General features: G+C 52.3%; 3 protein-coding genes across 16 annotated transcripts; 1 reads left to right on the top strand and 2 right to left on the bottom strand.

Annotated features, from left to right (window-relative positions):
- Positions 1-3,783, top strand: TUBB (tubulin beta class I). 11 transcript variants are annotated; one of them, XM_065886471.1, is made up of 5 exons: positions 292-348; positions 1,766-1,874; positions 2,150-2,260; positions 2,544-2,569; positions 2,642-3,601. In XM_065886471.1, the coding sequence occupies exons 1-5, from the start codon at positions 292-294 to the stop codon at positions 3,599-3,601; spliced, it is 1,263 nt and encodes a 420-aa protein (XP_065742543.1). The 11 variants fall into 11 exon arrangements, with proteins under 11 accessions (XP_065742541.1, XP_065742543.1, XP_065742552.1 ...); XM_065886480.1 differs by having other exon boundaries at positions 2,544-2,635; positions 3,242-3,601; XM_065886478.1 differs by having other exon boundaries at positions 2,544-2,655; positions 2,998-3,601.
- A 1,601-nt stretch (positions 3,784-5,384) lies between these two features.
- FLOT1 (flotillin 1) lies at positions 5,385-16,856 on the bottom strand. 4 transcript variants are annotated; one of them, XM_065884766.1, is made up of 13 exons: positions 16,684-16,856; positions 16,294-16,350; positions 15,919-15,994; positions 15,739-15,829; positions 15,369-15,512; positions 15,112-15,231; positions 14,928-15,023; positions 14,563-14,715; positions 7,764-7,945; positions 7,561-7,606; positions 7,313-7,450; positions 6,895-7,059; positions 5,385-5,770 (listed from the first exon to the last, which is right to left on the bottom strand). In XM_065884766.1, exons 2-13 carry the CDS (start codon positions 16,334-16,336, stop codon positions 5,741-5,743), a joined length of 1,284 nt encoding a protein of 427 aa, XP_065740838.1. In that variant the 5' UTR covers positions 16,337-16,350; positions 16,684-16,856; the 3' UTR covers positions 5,385-5,740. The 4 variants fall into 4 exon arrangements, with proteins under 4 accessions (XP_065740838.1, XP_065740839.1, XP_065740837.1 ...); XM_065884767.1 differs by having other exon boundaries at positions 14,563-14,679; positions 14,985-15,023; positions 16,684-16,782; XM_065884765.1 differs by lacking the exon at positions 16,684-16,856 and having other exon boundaries at positions 16,294-16,499.
- Positions 16,857-17,311: 455 nt separating this feature from the next.
- Positions 17,312-18,602, bottom strand: IER3 (immediate early response 3). The gene is made up of 2 exons (XM_065886227.1): positions 18,379-18,602; positions 17,312-18,279 (listed from the first exon to the last, which is right to left on the bottom strand). Exons 1-2 carry the CDS (start codon positions 18,586-18,588, stop codon positions 18,019-18,021), a joined length of 471 nt encoding a protein of 156 aa, XP_065742299.1. The 5' UTR covers positions 18,589-18,602; the 3' UTR covers positions 17,312-18,018.
- Positions 18,603-20,896: the final 2,294 nt, after the last annotated feature.

Here is a 20,896-nt window from a genome sequence, read left to right as displayed (position 1 = left end):
AGCCTCGGTGAGGCTTTGTCTCCCCACCACCTCGCGGGGCGCGTTCTCCCGCCTCCCGGCCCCCGCGCACGCGCGCCCCGCCCTGCCCGCCTTTCCTCCCGCGCCCTCCCCTCTCCTTTCTCCCTCTCAGAACCTTCCTGCCGCCGAGTTCGGACCTCGCTGCTCCAACCTCTGGGCCCCGTCCCATCCTTCCAGCCTGCGACCAGCAGCAGAGAAAAACTAATTACGTATCATTTTCTTGCCCCGTACACACTTGTGAGGCGAGCAAAAAGATTACAATAAATTTTAAAAATGAGGGAAATCGTGCACATCCAGGCCGGTCAGTGTGGCAATCAGATCGGTGCCAAGGTAAGGATTTTTAACCTCTTTTGACTATATTTATTTTTAAGAAGAAAAAAATCCAGGTAAATTATGACGAATGGCTCTGGGACATTCGCATCCTCCATTCTTAGTCAGGCTTTGCCCGTTAAAAGTTGTATGTATATATAATACACGTTTGTATTATGCAAAGCTGGGATTTGCTTTTGAAAAATGGGGAATTTTTCTTGGCAGGCTTATTTTGGGGAAGCTGTTAAAAGCACCCTTCAGGTTTAGGGGGCGGGAAAACCGAGTTTCTGTAAAATTTTACTTAAAAAGGGCATCTGCTAACGGTCCGAGGACCGGGGAGCGAGGGAGATGCGGAAACGGCCCGAGACAAAGCGAGATGAGGTTTTCCCCATGTGCATCCCCTTTGGCGGGGTTTCGGAGTGTTGAGCCGGAGGGGGAAGGGGCGAGGCTGGCGGGCAGCTGCAGAGAGGTCAGATCCAAATGTGGGGGACGCGATGCGCCGGGGTGGGCTGCAGTACGCGATATCCTTTACAAAAGATAGGTGTCTCCGGGCACCCGCGATCCCCAAGGGGCGGTCCCCCAGGTTTTCGTGCACGGAAGGCTAATATGTGCTGGACTAATTTCAGTTTCTTTCATTTGCCCTTAACCGAGACCCTTTTAGGGCGTGAACAGATATGGAGAAAGAGCTAGGGGAAAGGGGGAGTGCTTTTTTTAAAAGGGCTCCTCAGGGCCAAAGAGTAGGACAAAGGAAGAAAAACCTCATTTAAAGCAAGGGGGTTAAAATTAAAAGCTAGAGAAGAAATAAAATTCCGAGGCCAAGGGGGAGGGTTTTTTTTTCCTTTGCGCGCGGTTACAGTGTAGCGGGGGAGGGGCGGGGAGGAAGCGCGGCTGCTACGTTAGAGCAGAAGGGCGGGACCCGGGCGCCCTGGCGCGCTGGGACAATGCGGCCGGGCCAGCCCGCTGGGGGCGCGCGAGCCCGAGCCAAGTCCCGCCCTTACCGCGCGGAATTCGCGCTCCGGCCCCGCCCACGCGCGGCGCCTCCCTTTGTCGGCGCCTAGGCGCGCGCCTGCGCCGCGGTCACGTGCCGGGCGGGGTGGGCGCCTGCGGCAGTGGCTCCTTTCTCCGGCCCCCAGCTCTTTGTGCCCTGCGAAGGGGGGGGGCGGGGAGGTTCGCTTCTCCGAGCAAGTCGGCCGCTTCCATCTACCCACCTCGGTGCCTGCGATCGCCGGGACCTTCCACAGCATCTCACATCCCAAGCAGTGAAAGCTGCAGTTTTCCCGCGTGTGCAGGTGTTTAGGGGAAGGGTGTGGCAGGCAGAAGGAATGCCAGGCCCTAGGGGAGGGCCCGGCACAGGCGTATCTGGAATTAAAATGGCGGTAGAGGGCGTATAATTGGCTGGAACCTGAGCTGTTGAGGACCCGTTGCTCTCCCCTGGCAGTTCTGGGAGGTGATCAGTGATGAACATGGCATCGACCCCACCGGCACCTATCATGGGGATAGCGACCTGCAGCTGGACCGCATCTCCGTGTACTACAATGAAGCCACAGGTGAGGGCAGGAGGCCGTGAATCACGGGTCCCATTACTCCCACTTCTCTGGGGTCTCTTGCCTCCCTGGGAAACCCTTTATCCCCTTTGAATGAATCCATTCTCTCTCCCTTTGGAGCCCTTTCTTCATTTCCCCCATCGGGGCTCAAAAGTGGCTCTGCTGCCACCTGGTGGCAGTGTCTGGAATCACAAGTTTGGGTCCCCGGCTGCCTCCCCGCCCCAAAATATTTACCTATATGTCGGTCGGTTTTTACAACGCTACTTTATTCCCTGTAGGTGGCAAATATGTTCCTCGTGCTATCTTGGTGGATCTAGAACCCGGGACCATGGACTCTGTTCGCTCAGGGCCTTTTGGTCAGATCTTCAGACCAGACAACTTTGTTTTTGGTGAGTTACACAGACAATAGTAGATACTTGTTCAAGTTATTTGGGTGCAGCAAGAGTTAGGAAATGATTGTACTGAAGAACTTATACAGGGCTGTGTTTTGAAATCTAATGGAGGATAGAGGTAGTGACTGCTTTAAATAGTAAATTGGGGGGAGCGACAGGTGTAACACGGGAGGGAGAGAAGATACATCCACTGGCATTACTCCAAAAGTTGAAAAGCAGAAATGTGGCCATGTATCTTCCACACTTTACTAACCAAGCTTGCCTTCTGACCCCATTGCAGGTCAGTCTGGGGCAGGCAACAACTGGGCCAAGGGCCACTATACAGAGGGGGCCGAGCTGGTCGACTCGGTCCTGGATGTGGTTCGGAAGGAGGCCGAGAGCTGTGACTGCCTGCAGGGCTTCCAGCTGACCCACTCGCTGGGCGGGGGCACAGGCTCTGGAATGGGCACCTTGCTCATCAGCAAGATTCGTGAAGAGTATCCTGACCGCATCATGAACACCTTCAGTGTGGTGCCCTCACCCAAAGTGTCCGACACTGTGGTTGAGCCCTACAATGCCACCCTCTCCGTCCATCAGCTGGTGGAAAACACTGATGAGACCTACTGCATTGACAACGAGGCCCTTTACGACATCTGCTTCCGCACCCTCAAGCTGACCACGCCAACCTACGGGGACCTGAACCACCTCGTCTCGGCCACCATGAGTGGTGTCACCACCTGCCTCCGCTTCCCTGGCCAGCTCAATGCTGACCTCCGCAAGCTGGCAGTCAACATGGTGCCCTTCCCACGTCTCCATTTTTTCATGCCTGGCTTTGCTCCTCTAACCAGCCGTGGAAGCCAGCAGTATCGGGCCCTCACTGTGCCGGAGCTCACCCAGCAGGTCTTCGATGCCAAGAACATGATGGCTGCCTGTGACCCCCGCCATGGCCGGTACCTCACCGTGGCTGCTGTCTTCCGTGGGCGGATGTCCATGAAGGAGGTCGATGAGCAGATGCTCAACGTGCAGAACAAGAACAGCAGCTACTTCGTGGAATGGATCCCCAACAATGTCAAGACGGCCGTCTGCGACATCCCACCCCGTGGCCTCAAGATGGCGGTCACCTTCATTGGAAACAGCACAGCCATCCAGGAGCTGTTCAAGCGCATCTCAGAGCAGTTCACTGCCATGTTCCGCCGGAAGGCCTTCCTCCACTGGTACACAGGTGAGGGCATGGACGAAATGGAGTTCACCGAGGCTGAGAGCAACATGAACGACCTCGTCTCCGAGTACCAGCAGTACCAGGATGCCACCGCAGAAGAGGAGGAGGATTTCGGTGAGGAGGCCGAAGAGGAAGCCTAAGGCCGAGTCCCCACCACCTCAGGCTTCTCAGTCCCCTCTGCCTTCTTCCTCAGCCGCCCCTTTCCTCTCCCTCAGAATTTGCGTTTTCTGCCTGTCTTTTTTTTTCTTTTTTGGGGGGGGGGGGTTCTAGAACAGTGCCTGGCACATAATAGGCGCTCAATAAATATCTGTTGTTTGTTGAATGTCTCCTCTCTCTTTCCACTCTGGGGAACCTAGATTTCTGCCATTCTGGGTAACCCTGTATTTCCTTCTGGTGCCCACTCCTCCCATCTGTCCAGTTAACATTTCCCTCTCTGTTTTCAAGATAAACTCTCAAGAAGCTGAGTCTCATCAAATCCCATTCAGAACCATGTGCTGATAATCCGGATAGGTGACTGCCATCCTAGGCCCATGTGGTAGCCCAGGGGAAAGGAAACGAAGCAGCAGGTAGAAGTCCCTACTGGGAAGGGGTGGGGTTTTGGAGAGGGGCATCCAGGCTATTGAAGTCCTAGTTTCCAGGTAGCTCTCTGCTCCTCTCAGCTTCAGGGGAGGTGTTAACAGTATTATCTCCATTTTCAATCTCCCTCCAAGCTCTGTCCTGAGCCATTTCCTTTGCAAGGTTCTGGCCACCACCCTGTCAAGCGGGGGATCCTCCCCTCTTCCACTTTACCTCCCTCGTAATGTTGGATTCCTTCCTTTCCCCTGGTCAGAAAAGGGGGTCAAGAGGAGCAAGGGAGACTAGTCTCTAAGCCTCCAGAAAGCCACTCCCCAGCCCTATCTTTTCTTATGGAAAAAAATGACTTATCACCCCTTCTGTACCTATATGGAAAGCTATGTGCTACCACCTAAATGTCATTCCCCAGAGAGGGGACAGGACACTCCATCCTCTGGCAACACCTCATCTCTTACTTTTGCTACTGCCTTCCCCCCTACCCTTGGTTTTGTCCTATTCTACACTTCAGATTTCTATTGTGTTGAACTTGCTGCTTTTTTTCATATTGAAAAGATGACATTGCCCCAAGAGCCAAAAATAAACGGGAATTGAAAAAAAAAGTTGTGAGATGTGTGCTCATTCAGGGAAAGATTGCTCATGGAGGCATGGGGCTCAAGTTCAGTTATACATTCTACTTCCCATAAACTAATGAGAAGAATATCCTTACACCTTAATCCCTGGTACCCACCACCTGTACCTGTCTTAGTAACTGGGGTAGGTATAGGCCCAGATGCAGGATCTAGGGACAGAAAAAGGAACTGAGAAACGACAAGTGGTTGCAAGATCAGCATCCCCTTGAACGATCCTGCCCAGATGTACTGAACCAGAATGGGTTGGACCCCAGCAGTCTGTTTTTAACAGTGCTCCAGAAGGATCTCGAATGCACAGTGCATCCAGGGTTCCTTTCTGTTATGGGTAACGCTGATTTCTGTAATCCTGTGGATTTTCTCAGCCTAAGGCAGAAAATCACTAGTGAGGGACGTCACACCATGGTCCCATTCTAAACTGTTCCATCTAATACCTCGTGCTTCAAGGAGCACAATAGTCTCAAAGCTGCCCTGGAAATTTAACAAATGTAACAATTTCCCTTGGCCGTGTTTTCAGTAATTCTAGGGACGAATGCAGTTATTGATATTGCTTCCACTTCACGCTTTGCTGATAACCAACTTCAGGGTTGGGAGGGGGATTAATTCTATAACTTAACATACAAGTAACTACTGCCTCTCCCATTGTAAAAAGCCTATTGAAGGCAAAGGCAAAAGCTACATTCTAGCATTCATTTTGAATTAGTTCTGCTATATTAACTGTTCATAAGTATCAGTACTTATTAGCAATTTATTTGACAAAGTTGAGAACCTGCAGACCACCCCTCAAGGCTTGGTTAAGGAAGAATTCTGGACAACAGGCTCAGACAGTAGTTTAAGTTAAATAAGTTGGGGGTGGGATCATCAGAAGGCTGGCATGGGACTGGCAGTCTGCAGTATGGGGCTGGAAAAGGGAGCAACCCTTCCCTTCCAAGGCAAGGAACAGGCTTTTTGGCGAGGAGAGACAAGCGGTGGAACTCCGCTGTCAAAGGATGTGCTTGGGGAGCCAGCTGAAGTGCATGCAGTATTGGGGCCATTCAGGCAACTTGAGTTATGAGGCTGGGCATCGCGAAGGTCGAGGGCTCAGGCTGTTCTCAGAGGCTTGTGGTTCACCTGGCAAAAGACAACAGTGATGACTATGGGAACCAGGTGCCCTGCTCTCCCAGGATCCCATCTGGGTGAACAGGCTGCAGGGAGGATGCATACTTCCATGAGTATTCTAGTTTTTTCTGGTACCCTACCTCACCCCCTTTGCCAAGCAGTCATTTGGATTCTTGTATAATAATGAATTACTTACTGCAAAGGGGTGAAGGGAGCCGGATCCCTGCTTGCACAGGCCCTCCTTAGCTCCCAATTATCCACTGCAGACCTCAAGGAGACTCCAAGGAACCCAGCTCGAAGGTCACTGATTCAGTCTGGTGCTTTTATTTATATATGCATTTTTTATTTAACACACTCTTTGTTTTGTTTTTGTTGTTGTTTTGGCTGTGCAGAATACGGGATCTTAGTTCCCGACCAGGGATCGAACCCACACCCCCTGCATTGGGAACGTGGAGTATTAACCACCAGACTGCCAGGGAAGTCCTTTCACACACTTATATAGTACTTACTACGTGCTAGGCACTGTTCTAAACACTGCAAATATCTACTCATTTAATCCCCTTAACAATTCAACAGGGTAGTTACTTTTATTAACCCAGTTTTAAGGTGAAGAAACAGGTGCAGAGAAGATTAACTTGTCCAAGGTCACAGTTAGCATGCACTGGGGCCACGATTCACACCAAAACAGTCTGGCTCTAGGTCCTACTCTCTGATCTCTACCGTAATCTACAGGTGAATAAACAGGCACCAAGAAAAGCAGTGATATGCCCTGGAATTAATTTTCAACAGGCTGCAGCTAGTTCCTTCTACTCGTGGGGTGACCAAGAGCACAGGCGCCAGAGATAGCTGGCCTGGGTGTGAAGCCCAGCTTCACCAGCTGTATGACATGGGCTAAACTGGAAGTTCAGTTTCTTTACTTTGTAAAAGCCCACATACCCCAAAGGAAGTTTGATCTAAAAACATTTTTAAACCATTTGTGTAGAAGCTTAGCCCTGTTTTGGCACACAGAAAGCAATTAATAAATGTCAGTGGCCCCCCAGGCCTCCTGGGTGCTGGCCCCATGCTAGGCCCGCTGCATCACATGCCATAAGAACCTGGTGATTCGGCTCCACAGCCCCCGCCCTAGAAACCCTCACCTGGGAGATGCTGACGCCTGTGAGTCTCTCCACGCTCTCCGGCAGGCGGCTCAGGATGTCCAGCACTTCCCCGGTCACTTTGGCCGCCCCCATGGCCCCACTTCCACTGGACACCAGTGTGATCTTATTGGCCGAGGTCAAGGGACCACTGATCTCCTCTGCCACCTGGTAGGTAAGATGCCCACTCAGCACTTGTGGTCTGACCACACCCATCCTAAGACTCCTTCCTCTGGGTTTTAAGATCCTTGTCCTTCACTTTTGTGAGGATCACCCTTCCTCACTCTGGTCACTGGCTTGTAATTCTCACCCCGAATTTATGGCTCCTAGCCTGGTTCTCCCCCAGACCCTCCCTCATTTCCCCCACCCCTCAGTCCTTCATCCTGTCCCTCCTCTGCTTTTGTCCACACGACCCCCAGACCTGGGGCAGCTTCTCCAGCAGCATGTCCAACTGAGCAGCCTCCTGGTACAGCTGGAAAGCCTCTGCCTTCTTGGCCATCTGCTCAGCCTCGGCCCGGGCTCGGGCCCCTATGGCAAAGGCCTCGGCTTCCCCACGCATCTGAGGAGGGTACAGGACGCCTGGGGTACTGATGGCGGTAGTCAAGGACAAGAAATCCGAGCACAATCCCACTCCCTCCACAAGCCGGCAAGAGCCATCTGCTAACTCACCCGCACAGACTCGGCTTCTGCCTCTGCCTGCATGATCAGCTGGGACCTGGGCAGAGAAGGGAGTGGAGGGAGGAGCTGAGGAAGAGCCCTTGCTCTGGGAGAAAGACTCCACAGGAGGAGTACAGGTAAAGAAGGCCTCAGCAATTCGTCTGGGGGCGCCCAGGTGGTGAAGGAGCCGCAAGGGGCCAGGAAGGGGTGTTTACTTCTCTGCCGCCGCTAGGCGCTCCAGCTTGTAGCGCTCGGCTTCCGCCGGCTTCCGCACGCGGGCCTCCAGCTCCTTCTCCCGGCGGGCGATCTCCTGCTCCTGCACTGCCACCTGCTGGGCCCGCTCCACCACCTGCACCTGGACCCGCTGTTCCTCGATCTGCTGCTTCGTCTTGGCCACCTGGGAAGGAGGGATGCTCAGAGTCAGAGCTGAAGAGCAAGCGGCCAGGAAGCAGGCAGGGAAGCTAGGGCCGGGGCTCCCAGGCGGGATGTAAAAATAGAGCAGGGGGACTTCCCTGGTGGCGCAGTGGTTAAGAATCCGCCTGCCAATGCAGGGGACACGGGTTTGAGCCCTGATCTGGGAAGATCCCACGTGCCTTGGCCACAACTAATGTAGGCCCACGCACCTAGAGCCCGTGCTCCGCAACGAGAAGCCACCGCAATGAGAAACCCGTGCACCGCAATGAAGAGTAGCCCCCACTCGCCGCAACTAGAGAAAGCCTGCGTGCAGCAACGAAGACCCAACACAGCCAAAAATAAATAAATAAATAACTTAAAAAAAAAGACTTGATACCGTGTCAATTCAAAAAAATTAAAAAAAAAATAGAGCAGGCACATGAAGGCGGTCCCAGTAGGCTCAGCCTGCCCAAGGGAGTCCGTTTCCCGTACAGATCCAAGGCATGGCCTGAGGAGCGATGGGGGGTGGCCTGATCTTCCCTATCAGAGCCAATACCAACAGTTAGGGCTGTTCCCCACGTAGTCTCAGCTTCAGGGCTGGATAGGGCTGGAACCCAGCAATTCTCCCTCAGGCCAGGTGAAGTATCCCTCCACTGAACTCCTATCACCTTGTTTCTCCACCAAGTCTCCCTCTAGAGTATGAACACCTGGTGGGCACTTGAGTGCATGGTAGCCATCCTCCACCTCCAGTCACGCTCAAATCCATGCACTTCTCTCCATCTGTGTGGCGGTTACCTTAGTGCAAGCCACTGTCAACTACTGAAAAGTTCTCTCACCAACTTTTTTTTTTCTCTCTCTCACCAACTTTCTTTTGGGGGGCTGTGTGTGTGTGTCATTTTTATCTTTTGTATGTGGTCCAAATTTTAAAAAAAAAGTAAACAGTGATAGGTTTCCTCCCACCTATTTCTCAAGCCACCTGGTTGGTTCACTTTCCCTGAAACAACCACCGTGAGCAGCCTGTCGTGTATCCTTCCCGGGATACTGTAAGCAACTACAAAACCATGTATACATAGAGTTCCTCTTAGGCAGATTTCATTTTCTTATCCCTTGCAGAGTAGAGGGATCAGAAGGCTCTTGCCAAGATGTCGGTGAGGAGAGGTTCAGGGGAGGAACACACTTCTTGCCTCATTGCTCTGGCTCAGATGTGCACCACCTCCCCTGTGGGGCTCATCAACACAAGAGATGGTGCCCCTGCCTTTACAGTGAACACCCATCTGTTCACTCCAGAGGAAGGGTGCTTCTGGATGTGGCACCCTGTACTATCTTTGACCCTAAAAGTTCAAACCTGTTCCAAACTAGACTAGTTGCTCTTGGCCCCCATATGCAGCATCACAGTGTTCCTGTGTTGGAGCCTATCCACCCCCCCTTCTCTCTCTTCTTCAGATTCAACCTCCGGCAGCTCCCACAGAAAGAGTATGTGGGGGACTTCCTTGGTGGCGCAGTGGTTAAGAATCTGCCTGCCAATGCAGGGGACACGGGTTCGATCCCTGGTCTAGGAAGATCCCACATGCTGCGGAGCAACTAAGCCCGTGCGCCACAACTACTGAGCCAGCGCTCTAGAGCCCACGAGCCGCAACTACTGAAGCCCACGCACCTAGAGCCCATGCTCCCGCAACAAGAGAAGCCACCGCAATGAGAAGCCCGCGCACCGCAACGAAGAGTGGTCCCCACTCACGGCAACTAGAGAAAACCCACGTGCAGCAACGAAGACCCAATGCAGCCAAAAATTAATTTTTTTTAAAAAAAGGAAAGAGGGCTTCCCTGGTGGTGCAGTGGTTGAGAGTCCGCCTGCCGATGCAGAGAACACGGGTTCGTGCTCTGGTCCGGGAGGATCCCACGTGCCGCGGAGCAGCTGGGCCCGTGAGCCATGGCCGCTGAGCCTACGCGTCCGGAGCCTGTGCTCCGCAATGGGAGAGGCCACAACAGTGAGAGGCCCGCGTACCGCAAAATTTTTAAAAAAAGGAAAGAGTATGTGGGCAATAAGTTTTTTCAGATCTTGCTTCTCTGAGATTTTCACTCCACTCTTCTATTTGAATGACGATTAGGTTGAGTACAGGTTACTAGGTTGTTATTAATCTTCCACCAGAATTTTTAAGGCATTGTTCCAGGGTATTGAAGCTTCTTGAGAAATCTGAAGTCATTCTGATGCCTGACCCTTTGCTTGAGATCTGTTCATTCTCTCTGGAAGCTTTTAGTTCTTTTCGTTATTCTCAGTGTTCTGAAATTTCACAGTGATGTTCTTCAAGGTAGATGTTTTTCATTCACTGTTTTGGGCACTTGGTGGACCATTTCAATCCAGAAAGTCACATAAACGTGTCCAAATCTTTTCACTGATGATTTCCTTCTGTTTTCTTTGTTCTGTTGGGTCTCCTGGGCTGGCCTCTAATATTCTTTCCCAATTTTTCCATGTCTTGTCCTATTTTCTGGGAAATTTATTAGAATTTCTCTTCCACTGTGATTTTTTTTTCAGTTCTTCCATTTTATTAATTTCTAAAAGCTCTTTTTTGTTTTCTATGTCCTGATTTCCTAGATGTAAACTACTCTCTTATCACTGAGGATATATATTTTTTTAAGCTTTCTTCTCCCTGTATAGTATGTATCCTTCAAATTGCTTTGCTCTGCTTGTGATTTTGGCCTGTCTTCCATGTTGCAGGATCCCTTATATGTCAGGGATTCCTTGCTTGTCTGCTCACAGGGAGGAAGGTCTGAAACACTGAAGGGAAACTCTGGGTATGTGGGTGAGGCTCGTTGGCTTTGAGCTTCAACCTAGGCTGACCTAGGCAGTTCATCTGCTGACGAACCTCAGATTCAGGATCTTCAAGTCTTTCATGTTGGATTGGTCATGTTCCCCAGAGCAGTCTTCTGATTTCTTCTTTGGAAGATGGGGGTTCTGAGAGCCATATGGGGTGAGTGGTTAGGGGAAGTGGTCACTATTCAGTATTCAATAGGCAGACAGGGGCTTCCCTGGTGGCGCAGTGGTTGAGAGTCTGCCTGCCGATGCAGGGGACACGAGTTCGTGCCCCAGTCCGGGAAGATCCCACATGCCGCGGAGCGGCTGGGCCTGTGAGCCATGGCCGCTGAGCCTGCACGTCCGGAGCCTGTGCTCCGCAACGGGAGAGGCCACAGCAGTGAGAGGCCCGCGTACTGCAAAAAAAAAAAAAAAAAAAAAAAAGCAGACAGCCTCTTCAGGCCTGTTACTGGTTAAGTACTTAGGCCCTCACCTGTGTCTGGCTGGCCCCAGGTCATGCCCTCTGGTTTACTCTCTTCAGATAATAAACCCCCAGAAGTCTACTGGGGCAGAGAAGGGAGCACTACCCAGAGGCAGGGAGCCAGAGCGCTCTGAGAAGTCACTTTTCACCTGTTTCTCCTTATTTCAACAGTCTTCGTCACAGCTCCAGAGGCCCCTGGTGCTGCCAGCTCCTGAGCCTCAGATCATTTCATTGTTTTCTCCCCTTCAGCTTTGGGCTCAGCTGTCTCAGACCTCCTTGGTCAATTACCACGGCTTTCCAGCGTCCAAAATGATGTTATGGTTTCTGTTGCTTCTGTTCCTATTCTCTCCAACTTTTTTTTTCTTTAATCACCTTATGTGGATTTAGTGAGGTTTTAAGAGGGAGTGCAATTAGCTGCATTTATGCAATTCATCATCTTTGAAAAACCTTCTAACTCATCTCCCCACTTCCTCTTTTTTTTAAAAAAAAATTTTATTTAATTTATTTATTTTTGGCTGCGTTGGGTCTTTGTTGCTGTTCTAGTTGCAGCGAGCGGGGATTATTCTTTGTTGCAGTGCGTGGGCTTCTCATTGCGGTGGCTTCTCTTGTTGCGGAGCATGGGCCCTAGGCGCGTGGGCTTTAGTAGTTGTGGTTCGCGGGCTCTAGAGCGCAGGCTCAGTAGTTGTGACGCACGGGCTTAGTTGCTCCACGACATATGGGATCTTCCCGGACCAGAGCTCCAATGCGTGTGCCCTGTGTTGGCAGGCAGATTCTTAACCACTGCGCCACCAGGGAAGCCCCCTTCTCTTCTCTTTTGACAATCAATCAATTCTTCACATAACAGCTGTACTGATCCTTGTGAAAATGTAAATTAGACCAGAGCACCTCTCTGCTTAAAGTTCTCCAACAGCTTCCCATTGTGCTTTGAATCTTCTAAGTCTCCATCATGGCCACTCGAACCCTAGTAAACCTGGTCCCACCTGCCTCTCACTACTCACAGCACACCAGCCATACTGGATCAGAAACCTCCTTTCTGTTCCTGGGACACGCTGAGCTCTTTGCTACATCAGGGTCTTTGCATGTGCCAGTCCCCTGCCTAGTCACTTGCCACATATAGCTATTTAAATCAAAATAAAAAATTTAAAAATTCAGTTCCTCAGTCACAAAAGCCACATTACAAGTGCTCAACATCACAGCACAGATATAGAGCATTTCCATTATTTCAGAAAGTTCTATTTGAACAGCACTGGACTAGAATGTTCTTGGCCCACCACTCTTTACATTATTGACTATTTCTCATCTTCAGGATTTATCTCATGTATCACTTCCTCACCGAAGCTTCCTCTGATCACCCCCGACCTAATAGAGTATCCCCCCAGCAAAGTACCACCTATGTATTTCCTTCATAGCACTTCATGTAATTTGAGCCAGTGAAGGTTATTTGCTTATTAGTGGTTTCGTGTATTATAACGTAAAGCTCCATGAGGGCAGGAATCTTATTGTCTCATTCATACGTATATACTCATCTCCAAAACAATGCCTGGCACATAACAGGCATTTAACAGATACCTGTTGAGTAAATCCTTATTTCCCCAGCACCTAGCACAAAGCCTGGCTGGCACAAAATGAGGAACTAATAAAAGCTGAACAGAACCCAAACCAGCCCAACCCTTTGATGTGCAGACAAGCCATGTTGAGAAGAAGATTAAGGACCTTATCCTTGGGTGGGTTAAGTCCCGCCCAAGCTGGTGTTTTCCACTATGTTAATGCTTCTCAAACTCCAATGTCTATCAATACATGAATCACCTAGGGATTTTGTTAAAATACAGATTCTGACTTGGTCAGTTGGGCTGGAGCCTCAGATTTTGTATTTCTAACAAGCTCCCCAGGGATACCGATGTTGCTGGGAGGCAGACCACACTTTGAGTAGCAAAGTACTATGCCACACTCAGGTACCTGTCAAGCCATCCAGGGATTTAACGTCATAACTAAAGATGTGCTGCATTTCATAATTTCACCCTGTACCAACTCTTGGCAAAAACGAATCTCATAATATTGCTGCCCTTTGGGTAAAGGTCTCAGAGTACTGTTGATTCTCGTTAGTTATGGTAGTTCTGTTTTATAAAGTAGCCATGAACACTGAATTAACAAAACACTTATTTTGTTCCTAAGGGAAATACAGGTATAGGTTCCTGTGAGCCTCTGGTCACAACAGATCAATATATATCTTTTTTTTTTGGCCAAGATGTGCAGCATGCGGGATCTTAGTTCCCCGATCAGGGATCGAACCCACACCACCTGCAGTGGAAGCACGGAGTCTTAACCACTGGACCGCCAGGGAAGTCCTATATATCCTTGTTTTATGTGTTTCTGCTTAAAGACACCATAGGTAACATATCTGTTGGTTCATTAACAGTGAACTCATGGCCAGCAGCACTGTAACTCATGCCTGAAGGAAGCTTATCTAACACGCGTCTCCTCCATCAGGCACATCACAGCCTTCCTGCACTTAGGACACTAGACAGCACTTCAGCACTACATTTGGGGACATTTTAAACTGTGAAATCACCAAAAAAAAAAGCACAAAAGTGCAAAAAATGTGGCAGTGAATATACTATGAAAATGACACTGTTTACAGTATGAGCCGAAACAAGAAGGCAGAACATCTTCTTGTTCAACCTCGACTGGGAAGCACACATCAGGCAACTCAAATTTTTCTCCACTCTGCGCATGTTTGCAAACAGTCATCAGTACAAAAAATACTGGTTCTGAGGTAACCAATAAATTTTAGTGATGAGGCAAATTCTCAGTTATGGGATCCACAAATGAGGAGGATTGACTACACCTCCCTGCATTTTCAAGGGCCTCCATGTCTCATTTTGTGGGATTCAAAGCCCACGTTTTCCTTCCTCACACACTTCTGTGATCACCAGGGCTGCTGTGAGCCCATGGAGTACCCCTGTGCAAATTGGAAAAAGGCACCCCTTCCTCTGGGTGGATGCAGACCCATTCACCCAGGCCCAATGTGGACCATGGTTGGATCTTAGCTCTGGTTCACCCCCTCATCCAGGTGCCCTGGCACAGGGCACAACCTGCCTCAAGCCCGTGATCAGCCCTATAGAGCGTATCCTTTCTAGGCCTTTTCTTTGCTTTTCAGCTGAAACGTTTAGGTCTTTTAAATCTTCCTCATAAGGAGGAGCTGGGTCAGAAATGGAGGGTCAGAAATGGAGGGTCAGAAATGGAGGGCCAGAATAAGGGGATCAGAGTCAGAATATGAGAGAGTGGTGGCCTGAGAAGAACGGGGAGGGAGTGAAGTCCAGCCTGGCCACCGGGCCAGCATAGGGGCTCTGACCTGAAGCTGATAGGCCAGGTCAGCCTGTGCTCGGCGGGTGTTGACCTCAATGTCGTATGCAGCCTTCTTGAGCTCGTAGTCCCTCTGCGCCTTGGCCATCTCGATCTCACTCAGGTACTGAGCAGACACCTTTTCTTGCTTGGCTTTGGCCTCCTGTGCATGCAGAGATCAGGCAGGGAGTCAGAGTAGGGAGAGGAAGGCCCCAGGGAGAGAGCCTGATCTCCACCAAGCTCCTCTGTCCTCACCCCAGGCCCGGCCTCATTTATATCCTCTGCCAACCCTGCTCCACCAGCCCCCACGCCATCCCCTCTTCCACCAGGTGCACAATAAGCCCATGGAGACCAAGCAACCCCCAGATCTCTCACCCGGATCCCAGCGTCTCTCTTGGCCTCCGCTTCCCCAATCCGAGCATCTTTTTGGACTTGAGCTGTTCGAGCCTTCCCCAAGGAGTGCAAATAGTCCTGTGGAAGAGTTGCAGATATCACAGTCCTCGGGAAGGTTTAACAGATGGGAGCAGGAAAGCGGGGAGAAGCAACTGCCTAGGTTTACCTGATCGTCGTGAATGTCCTTCAGGGTGTAGCTGACCACGCTGATGCCCATGTTGACCAGGTCTGAGGAGGCCACTTTGAAAACTTGCTCTGAGAATTTCTGCCTGTCCTTATAGATTTCCTAGGATAACACGATGGAGGGAAGAAGGAACGTAAGCTCTCAGATCCTCTGACCACTGTCTCCTACAGACTAGCTCGGTCCTTAGGCCCCTCTCACTCTGGCACCCCCTCCAGATCTTTCCCTGCCCTCAGGCCCACCTCCACAGTCATGTGGGCCATAATAGCCCTCTGGTGGCCCTCCAGCGTCTCCAGTGCGATGTGGGCAATCTCAGCCTCTGTCTTGCCCAGGAACATCTGGCAGGCAGCTGCCAACATTTCCTTATTCTGGCCCTGAATCTTCACCTGTAGCCAGAATAGGGTTAGGGAGGGTGTGGTGAAGGTCTCATGAAGACAGGGAGGAAGCTGGGAGAGTCAGGTGCCTTGGGGATCCCTGGAGAAGCTGAGACTAGCAGAGAAATTTCTCCATAGCAAGAGGTAGGGAAGGCCATGGTCAGAAGATTCTTAATGTCTGGGGACAGAGAAGGTGATGGGGGAGTGGACTTTGGAGGAAAGGCTCTGAAAGCCTCACCTGGGCAATGCCAGTGACTGAGATGGGGACCCCATGGCGAGTGTAAACCTTTTCACTCTTGACATTGAGGGTCAGTGTGTTGAGAGAGATCCTAGGGGAAAAAGAAGGGGTGGACAGTGTGAAAAGGAGAAAAGAGAGAAAACGGAGGTTCCCTTTCCCTAGTTCTCTTGTTCAACCTACCTCTGGATTTGCTGGATGCAGGGCAGGACAAAGACACGTCCTCCAGCCACCATGACTGGGGGGCTCCGGCAGAAACCTGCAAGGTGAGGAGGCAATGAGCTGCGGTGGCCGGTGGCCACGGTGGAGCTGGAATGTGGAAGACGACCGGGGAAGGGAGGGGGAAGCAATCCCCACGAAGAAATCTGGGCGCTGGCAGGAGCAGCGGGCAGTGTAGGCCTTGGAAGGATAGAGGCAGGGAATCACCACAAGTGGGTGGCTTGCAACCATGGGGGTGGGGTGGGCAGAAGGTCTGGCGCTGGGGAGCTGGTGGGGAGAGGGGGAAGGGACCTCTGCGGGGACTTGGGGGTCACTGGCTGAGCAGAGAACAATACTTACCGGAGACCACCATGGCCTCGTTTGGGCCACAGGTGAAAAACATGGCTCAGGCTGGAGCTGGAGGAGGGGGAGAGAAAGCCTTTGCTGATAGCAAGGGGCACTGTGAGGTCCACAGGAGTGAACCCTTTCGCTTTCCTGTCAGTCCCGCCCCGCCTGCAGACAATGCGGCCCCGTCCCTTCCGCGCCCACGGATCCGCTAAGGCTTTACCCTGTGAAATTTCGCAGTCACCCAGCGACTCCCAGCCCCTTGCCGCACCCCACCTTCAGTGACGACGGTTTCTCCCTTATCTGATAAAGCTCTCCCGGCCCTTGGAGACCCCCAGACCCTTGCGCCACCGTCCCTGCTCCTCCACAGCCCGACTCCATCTCCCCACCCCACCCCCCACCTACCTTCCCGGACGCGGGCAGCGGCCTGGCCGTGGTCCGGGGCAGGGCGGGGACGCGCAGGGGACCTGTGAGCCGCCGAGCAGGGGCCGCTCGCGCACAGCCTGCCTGGGAGCTGGGCCCGCGCTGGCGCCCTAGCACCCAACCAGGCCGCACCCTGGCGCTGCGGCAGACGCGACCCCGCCCCCGCGGCGGACCAACCTCCCCCCGCCCCCTCGGCCCGCCCCTTTCCCAGCAGGCCGCGCTCCGGTCCGCCGCCCGCCCGGGCCCCGGCTCACGGGGTCGGATGGGGCGACCCCCAATTCGCTGCCCCTCAGGGGTCCGGAGCCCTGCCCAGGCCGCTCCACGCCCCGCCCCACGGGACGTGACCTCAGTGGGTCTGGCACCCCGGGGCAAGGGAGATTGACTCACCTCGTATTTGCCCCGCGAGAACTAACTGGGAAAACCGCAGACTGGGCAACGTACGACAGCATCCGATTACCGGTTGCTGGGTTCCGTGACTCGGGAAAAAGGGGCTCAGGGGCCCGGGGAGGAGCGCCCGCTGGTGACTTGACCGCGGCTCCTCCGACCCAGGCGCTTGAAGGCCATGGGGAATGGGGGACCATGGCTTGCAAAGAGACACTCACATGACTGCTGACGGTAAATCAAGTTTATTTGTGTTCACAGAACATACCGGGCGACCCCATAGCCGCCCCCTGACAGCCCATCGACCCCGCAGCCACCCCTTGGGGGCAACTTCGAGGAGATCGAAGGCCAAGGACCTTATTCTCAACGGTCCGCCGAAGCCTCACACAGTAGACCCGCGAGTTGAGATGCTGGAGGGCTGAGTATGTCACCCGCTAAACCTACTACGACCCACCACCGTCCTTGACTCCCAGCCCGGGCGCCTTCTCGGACCCGGGTTTCCTCCATCCCTCTTCCCAGCCTCGCTCAGTTCTGGGCGCCGGCCTCCACCAATCCCCCAGAGCCCAATAAATACCCAGAGATCTGCATTTGCAGCAAGGAGCACATCTCGCACTCCTGCATAAGTTAAAATAAATATTACATACACCCCTCCATCACCTAGGGGGACATACATAAATACATATAAATATTATTAGGAGCAATGAGAAATAACGACGCTCTCCTGCCACCCGGCCTAGCCGGGTAAGTCTCCTGCCACCCGGCCTAGCCCCGGCTTGTCGGTGCCTGTCTCTCCCAGGCTCGGGCTGGCATCTCCGCTGTAGTGTTCTGAGTGCGAGTTGCCTTGGGAGTCCCAGTTTGGGATACGCTCTTTCTCCCACCAGGTACACCCAGTGTTTCTTGGTTTTTCAGATTCTTCTGGGGGTGTGGAGAGTCCAGTTAGAAGGCGGCAGGGTGTTGCTGGAGAAAAGTGCTGAGGTCCAAAGCGTAGTCCGAGGGCTCCGAGGTCAGATTAAGGGGCTCGAGGACCGGGGGCACAACGGTGGGCGCGAGGGACTGCGCGCTGGGGGTGTCCTCCGGGACCAGGGGTGTCGACACACCCTCCTCAGCCATCAGGATCTGGCAGAAGATGATGGTGAGCAGGAAAAAGAGCAGCCTTTTGGCAGGGCTCGGATCCTCGACTGGCAGCTGACGCCGGACCTGTGGGGAGATAACAAAGGCAACAGGTCAGGTCGGGGCCCCGGCGTACGGCGGTCCGCCCTGCTCTTCCCCCGGGCTGTCCACTTCGGCGACACTCACCACTCGTGGGTAGAGGACCCTACGGCTGCGCTTTCGGTGCCCGCGGGAGGCGCTGGGGCGCGCAGCGGGGGCCACCGCGGTCTCCGGGAGAGGATCGAAGGTGAAGATCTCGGGGCCGGAGCCCCGTTGGGGTCCCGGGCTGGTGGAGGGGACCGGGGTCGGAGCCCGCAGGACGGTCATGGTGGGGAGGGAGCTTCGAGAATGACACATTGTGCGCAGAGCTGAAGGACAAGTGGCCGCGCAGTCCTGCAGAGCTAGTTTTGTACTCCGAGAACTGGGCGGGCCCTTCTCAACTCCACCCGCTGCTGGGAGCGGTTGGCCGGTCGGCTGGAAATTCCGAAGTTTAAGCAAAGGGAGGGGGTGGAGACTTGGCCAGTGCAACCGTAGGCACCTAAGTGTGTGTCGTGAGTGTGTGATTTGTGAGTGGAGGCGGGTAAAATTCCGGACTGCGGGCACATGTCGGGACATGTGGCTGCTGGAGAGGGGCTCACAGACAGTTTGAGAAGGTTCAGCCACAAGCCCCATCTCTGGAGAGGCAGGAAGGCTTACATAAGGAAGTCTGCCCATCCTACTACAATACTGACCCAGCAAAGTCAAGGAACCACAGTTACAGGTGCACATTCACAAGCTTGTAGGAACACGGAAAACACACAGCATAGGAGGGAAGTCTAGTACAGAAACAGCCAAGATGCCTAAGAGAAATGAACACCCTAGCACACACAGACAGACACAACCCTGCCTGCTTTAGCACACACACACACACACACACACACGCACACACACGCACACACACACAAGCACACACACCACATTGTAGAGGCGGAAAAATTTCTCCTTTCCTTCTAGTTTCTTTGGCTGGTCTAATAGTTAGACATAGGACAGATTAACAGGAGAAAACAAATTTAATTGCTTACTTACAGGAGCCCATGAAGACTGGAGACTCAAAGGCAGGCAGTCGGGCAATTGAGGCTTATATGCCATCTTCAGCTAAGGAATGGGAAAGAGGCCTGAGGCTTGAAGGGGAGGTGGGTAATTCACAGGAAGGTGAAAAGGGCAGATGTTAGCTAATTAGGTGTTTGCCCTGCTAAGCAGGTAAGTCTTTCAGGTGAAAGCTATCTCTGGGCCAGTCCCCCTACCTAAATTATTTAGGCAATTGTCTGCGGGGTTTTGATTTCCTTCAGCTCCAAATAATTCACATGCCAAAGTGGCACATTTCGGGTGGCATATTCTGCTCGCCTTCAATATGCACATCACACCCACACAGAACAAAGGTGCAGAGACTGCACAGGGGCAACCCAGCAATGTGCAGAAATGTTCATACATGGCTGGAGCAGAGGACCACAAAATACAAAGGTGAGAAGTTAGCAGCCATCTGGATTTAAGTTTATGTGAAGAACATTTAAACTGTGAGACATTATGCAAATGTTGTGGTAATGATAATAACACAAGAGAGAATTGACACATTTTCATAACTGCCTTAGAGAAAGCTGCTCATGGATGTAAGGCCAACTGGCCCGAGGCAGGGGAACACAATCAGATTCACAGGTTGCATCAGACCGAAATTCTCCGGACCACCCAGTTCCAGGAACTGACCTGGGGACTTTGAACCCAGCCCAGCCTTCCCGCCTTTCGAGGGGCGGGACTAACGGTCCCCCAGGATACCCGAAAAGACCACCAAATAAGGAATATCCTGCGCCCTCCCAGATTCACCACACCCCTTTCCCTTCTTCCCCTATAAAATCTTGCCCAACCCTCCCCCAGCCGCGACTTCTCTGGCCCCTTTCTCTCCGATCAGAGAACCTCGCCCGGGAGCGCTCGCTTGAAGCTTTCCTCTGTTTCGCGGTGCCGTTTGTTAAGATCCGACCTTACAATGGACACAGAATTTAACATCTTTTGAGCACTCAACAGGGCCAGACACCCTGTTAAAAGGTACTGTTGAGTACTGAGGTAGGTTTCAGCATGTATGCTGCTGAGAGAGCCAAGTGCTTTATCTAAAGCAAACACATCAGGTTCTAAGAAAATGGAAGACTAAGTATAAGGGGAACCCAATAGAGCTGCTGTTTCTGTCTGTCTAATCAATCACATGAGGCATCAGGGAAGAATGGCATTTGAGATGACCTTAAATGGTGGGTGGGATACCACAGAGTCAGATGTGGAAGATGACTGAGAAAGAGAATGGAATCAGCAAAGGCCTTGAGCTGGAAAAGTACAGGATGTGTTTGGGGAATCACAAGAAAAACGATCTCAGGACAAGTTTCCTGTAATGGAGTAGTGGTGAAACCCAGCAGGACCCTGTGGGGCCCTCCTGGGTACCAAAGCCTTTCCGTGTCCCTCCTAGACCTTCCCTGGGTTCCAAAGGACAGATTCAAACAGTTGCTGATTAGGGAAGGAAGGGAATGCAGAAACAGGAGTAGTCAAGAAACAATAGTGCAGGACTTCCTTGGTGGTCCAGTGGTTAAGACAGAGCTTCTACTGCAGGGGGCGTGGGTTTGATCCCTAGTCCGGGAAGAATGCTGTG

This window comes from Phocoena phocoena, chromosome 10 (genome assembly GCF_963924675.1).
Source record: "Phocoena phocoena chromosome 10, mPhoPho1.1, whole genome shotgun sequence".
NCBI lineage: Eukaryota > Metazoa > Chordata > Mammalia > Artiodactyla > Phocoenidae > Phocoena > Phocoena phocoena.
This window is presented reverse-complemented; position numbering and strand designations above follow the sequence as displayed.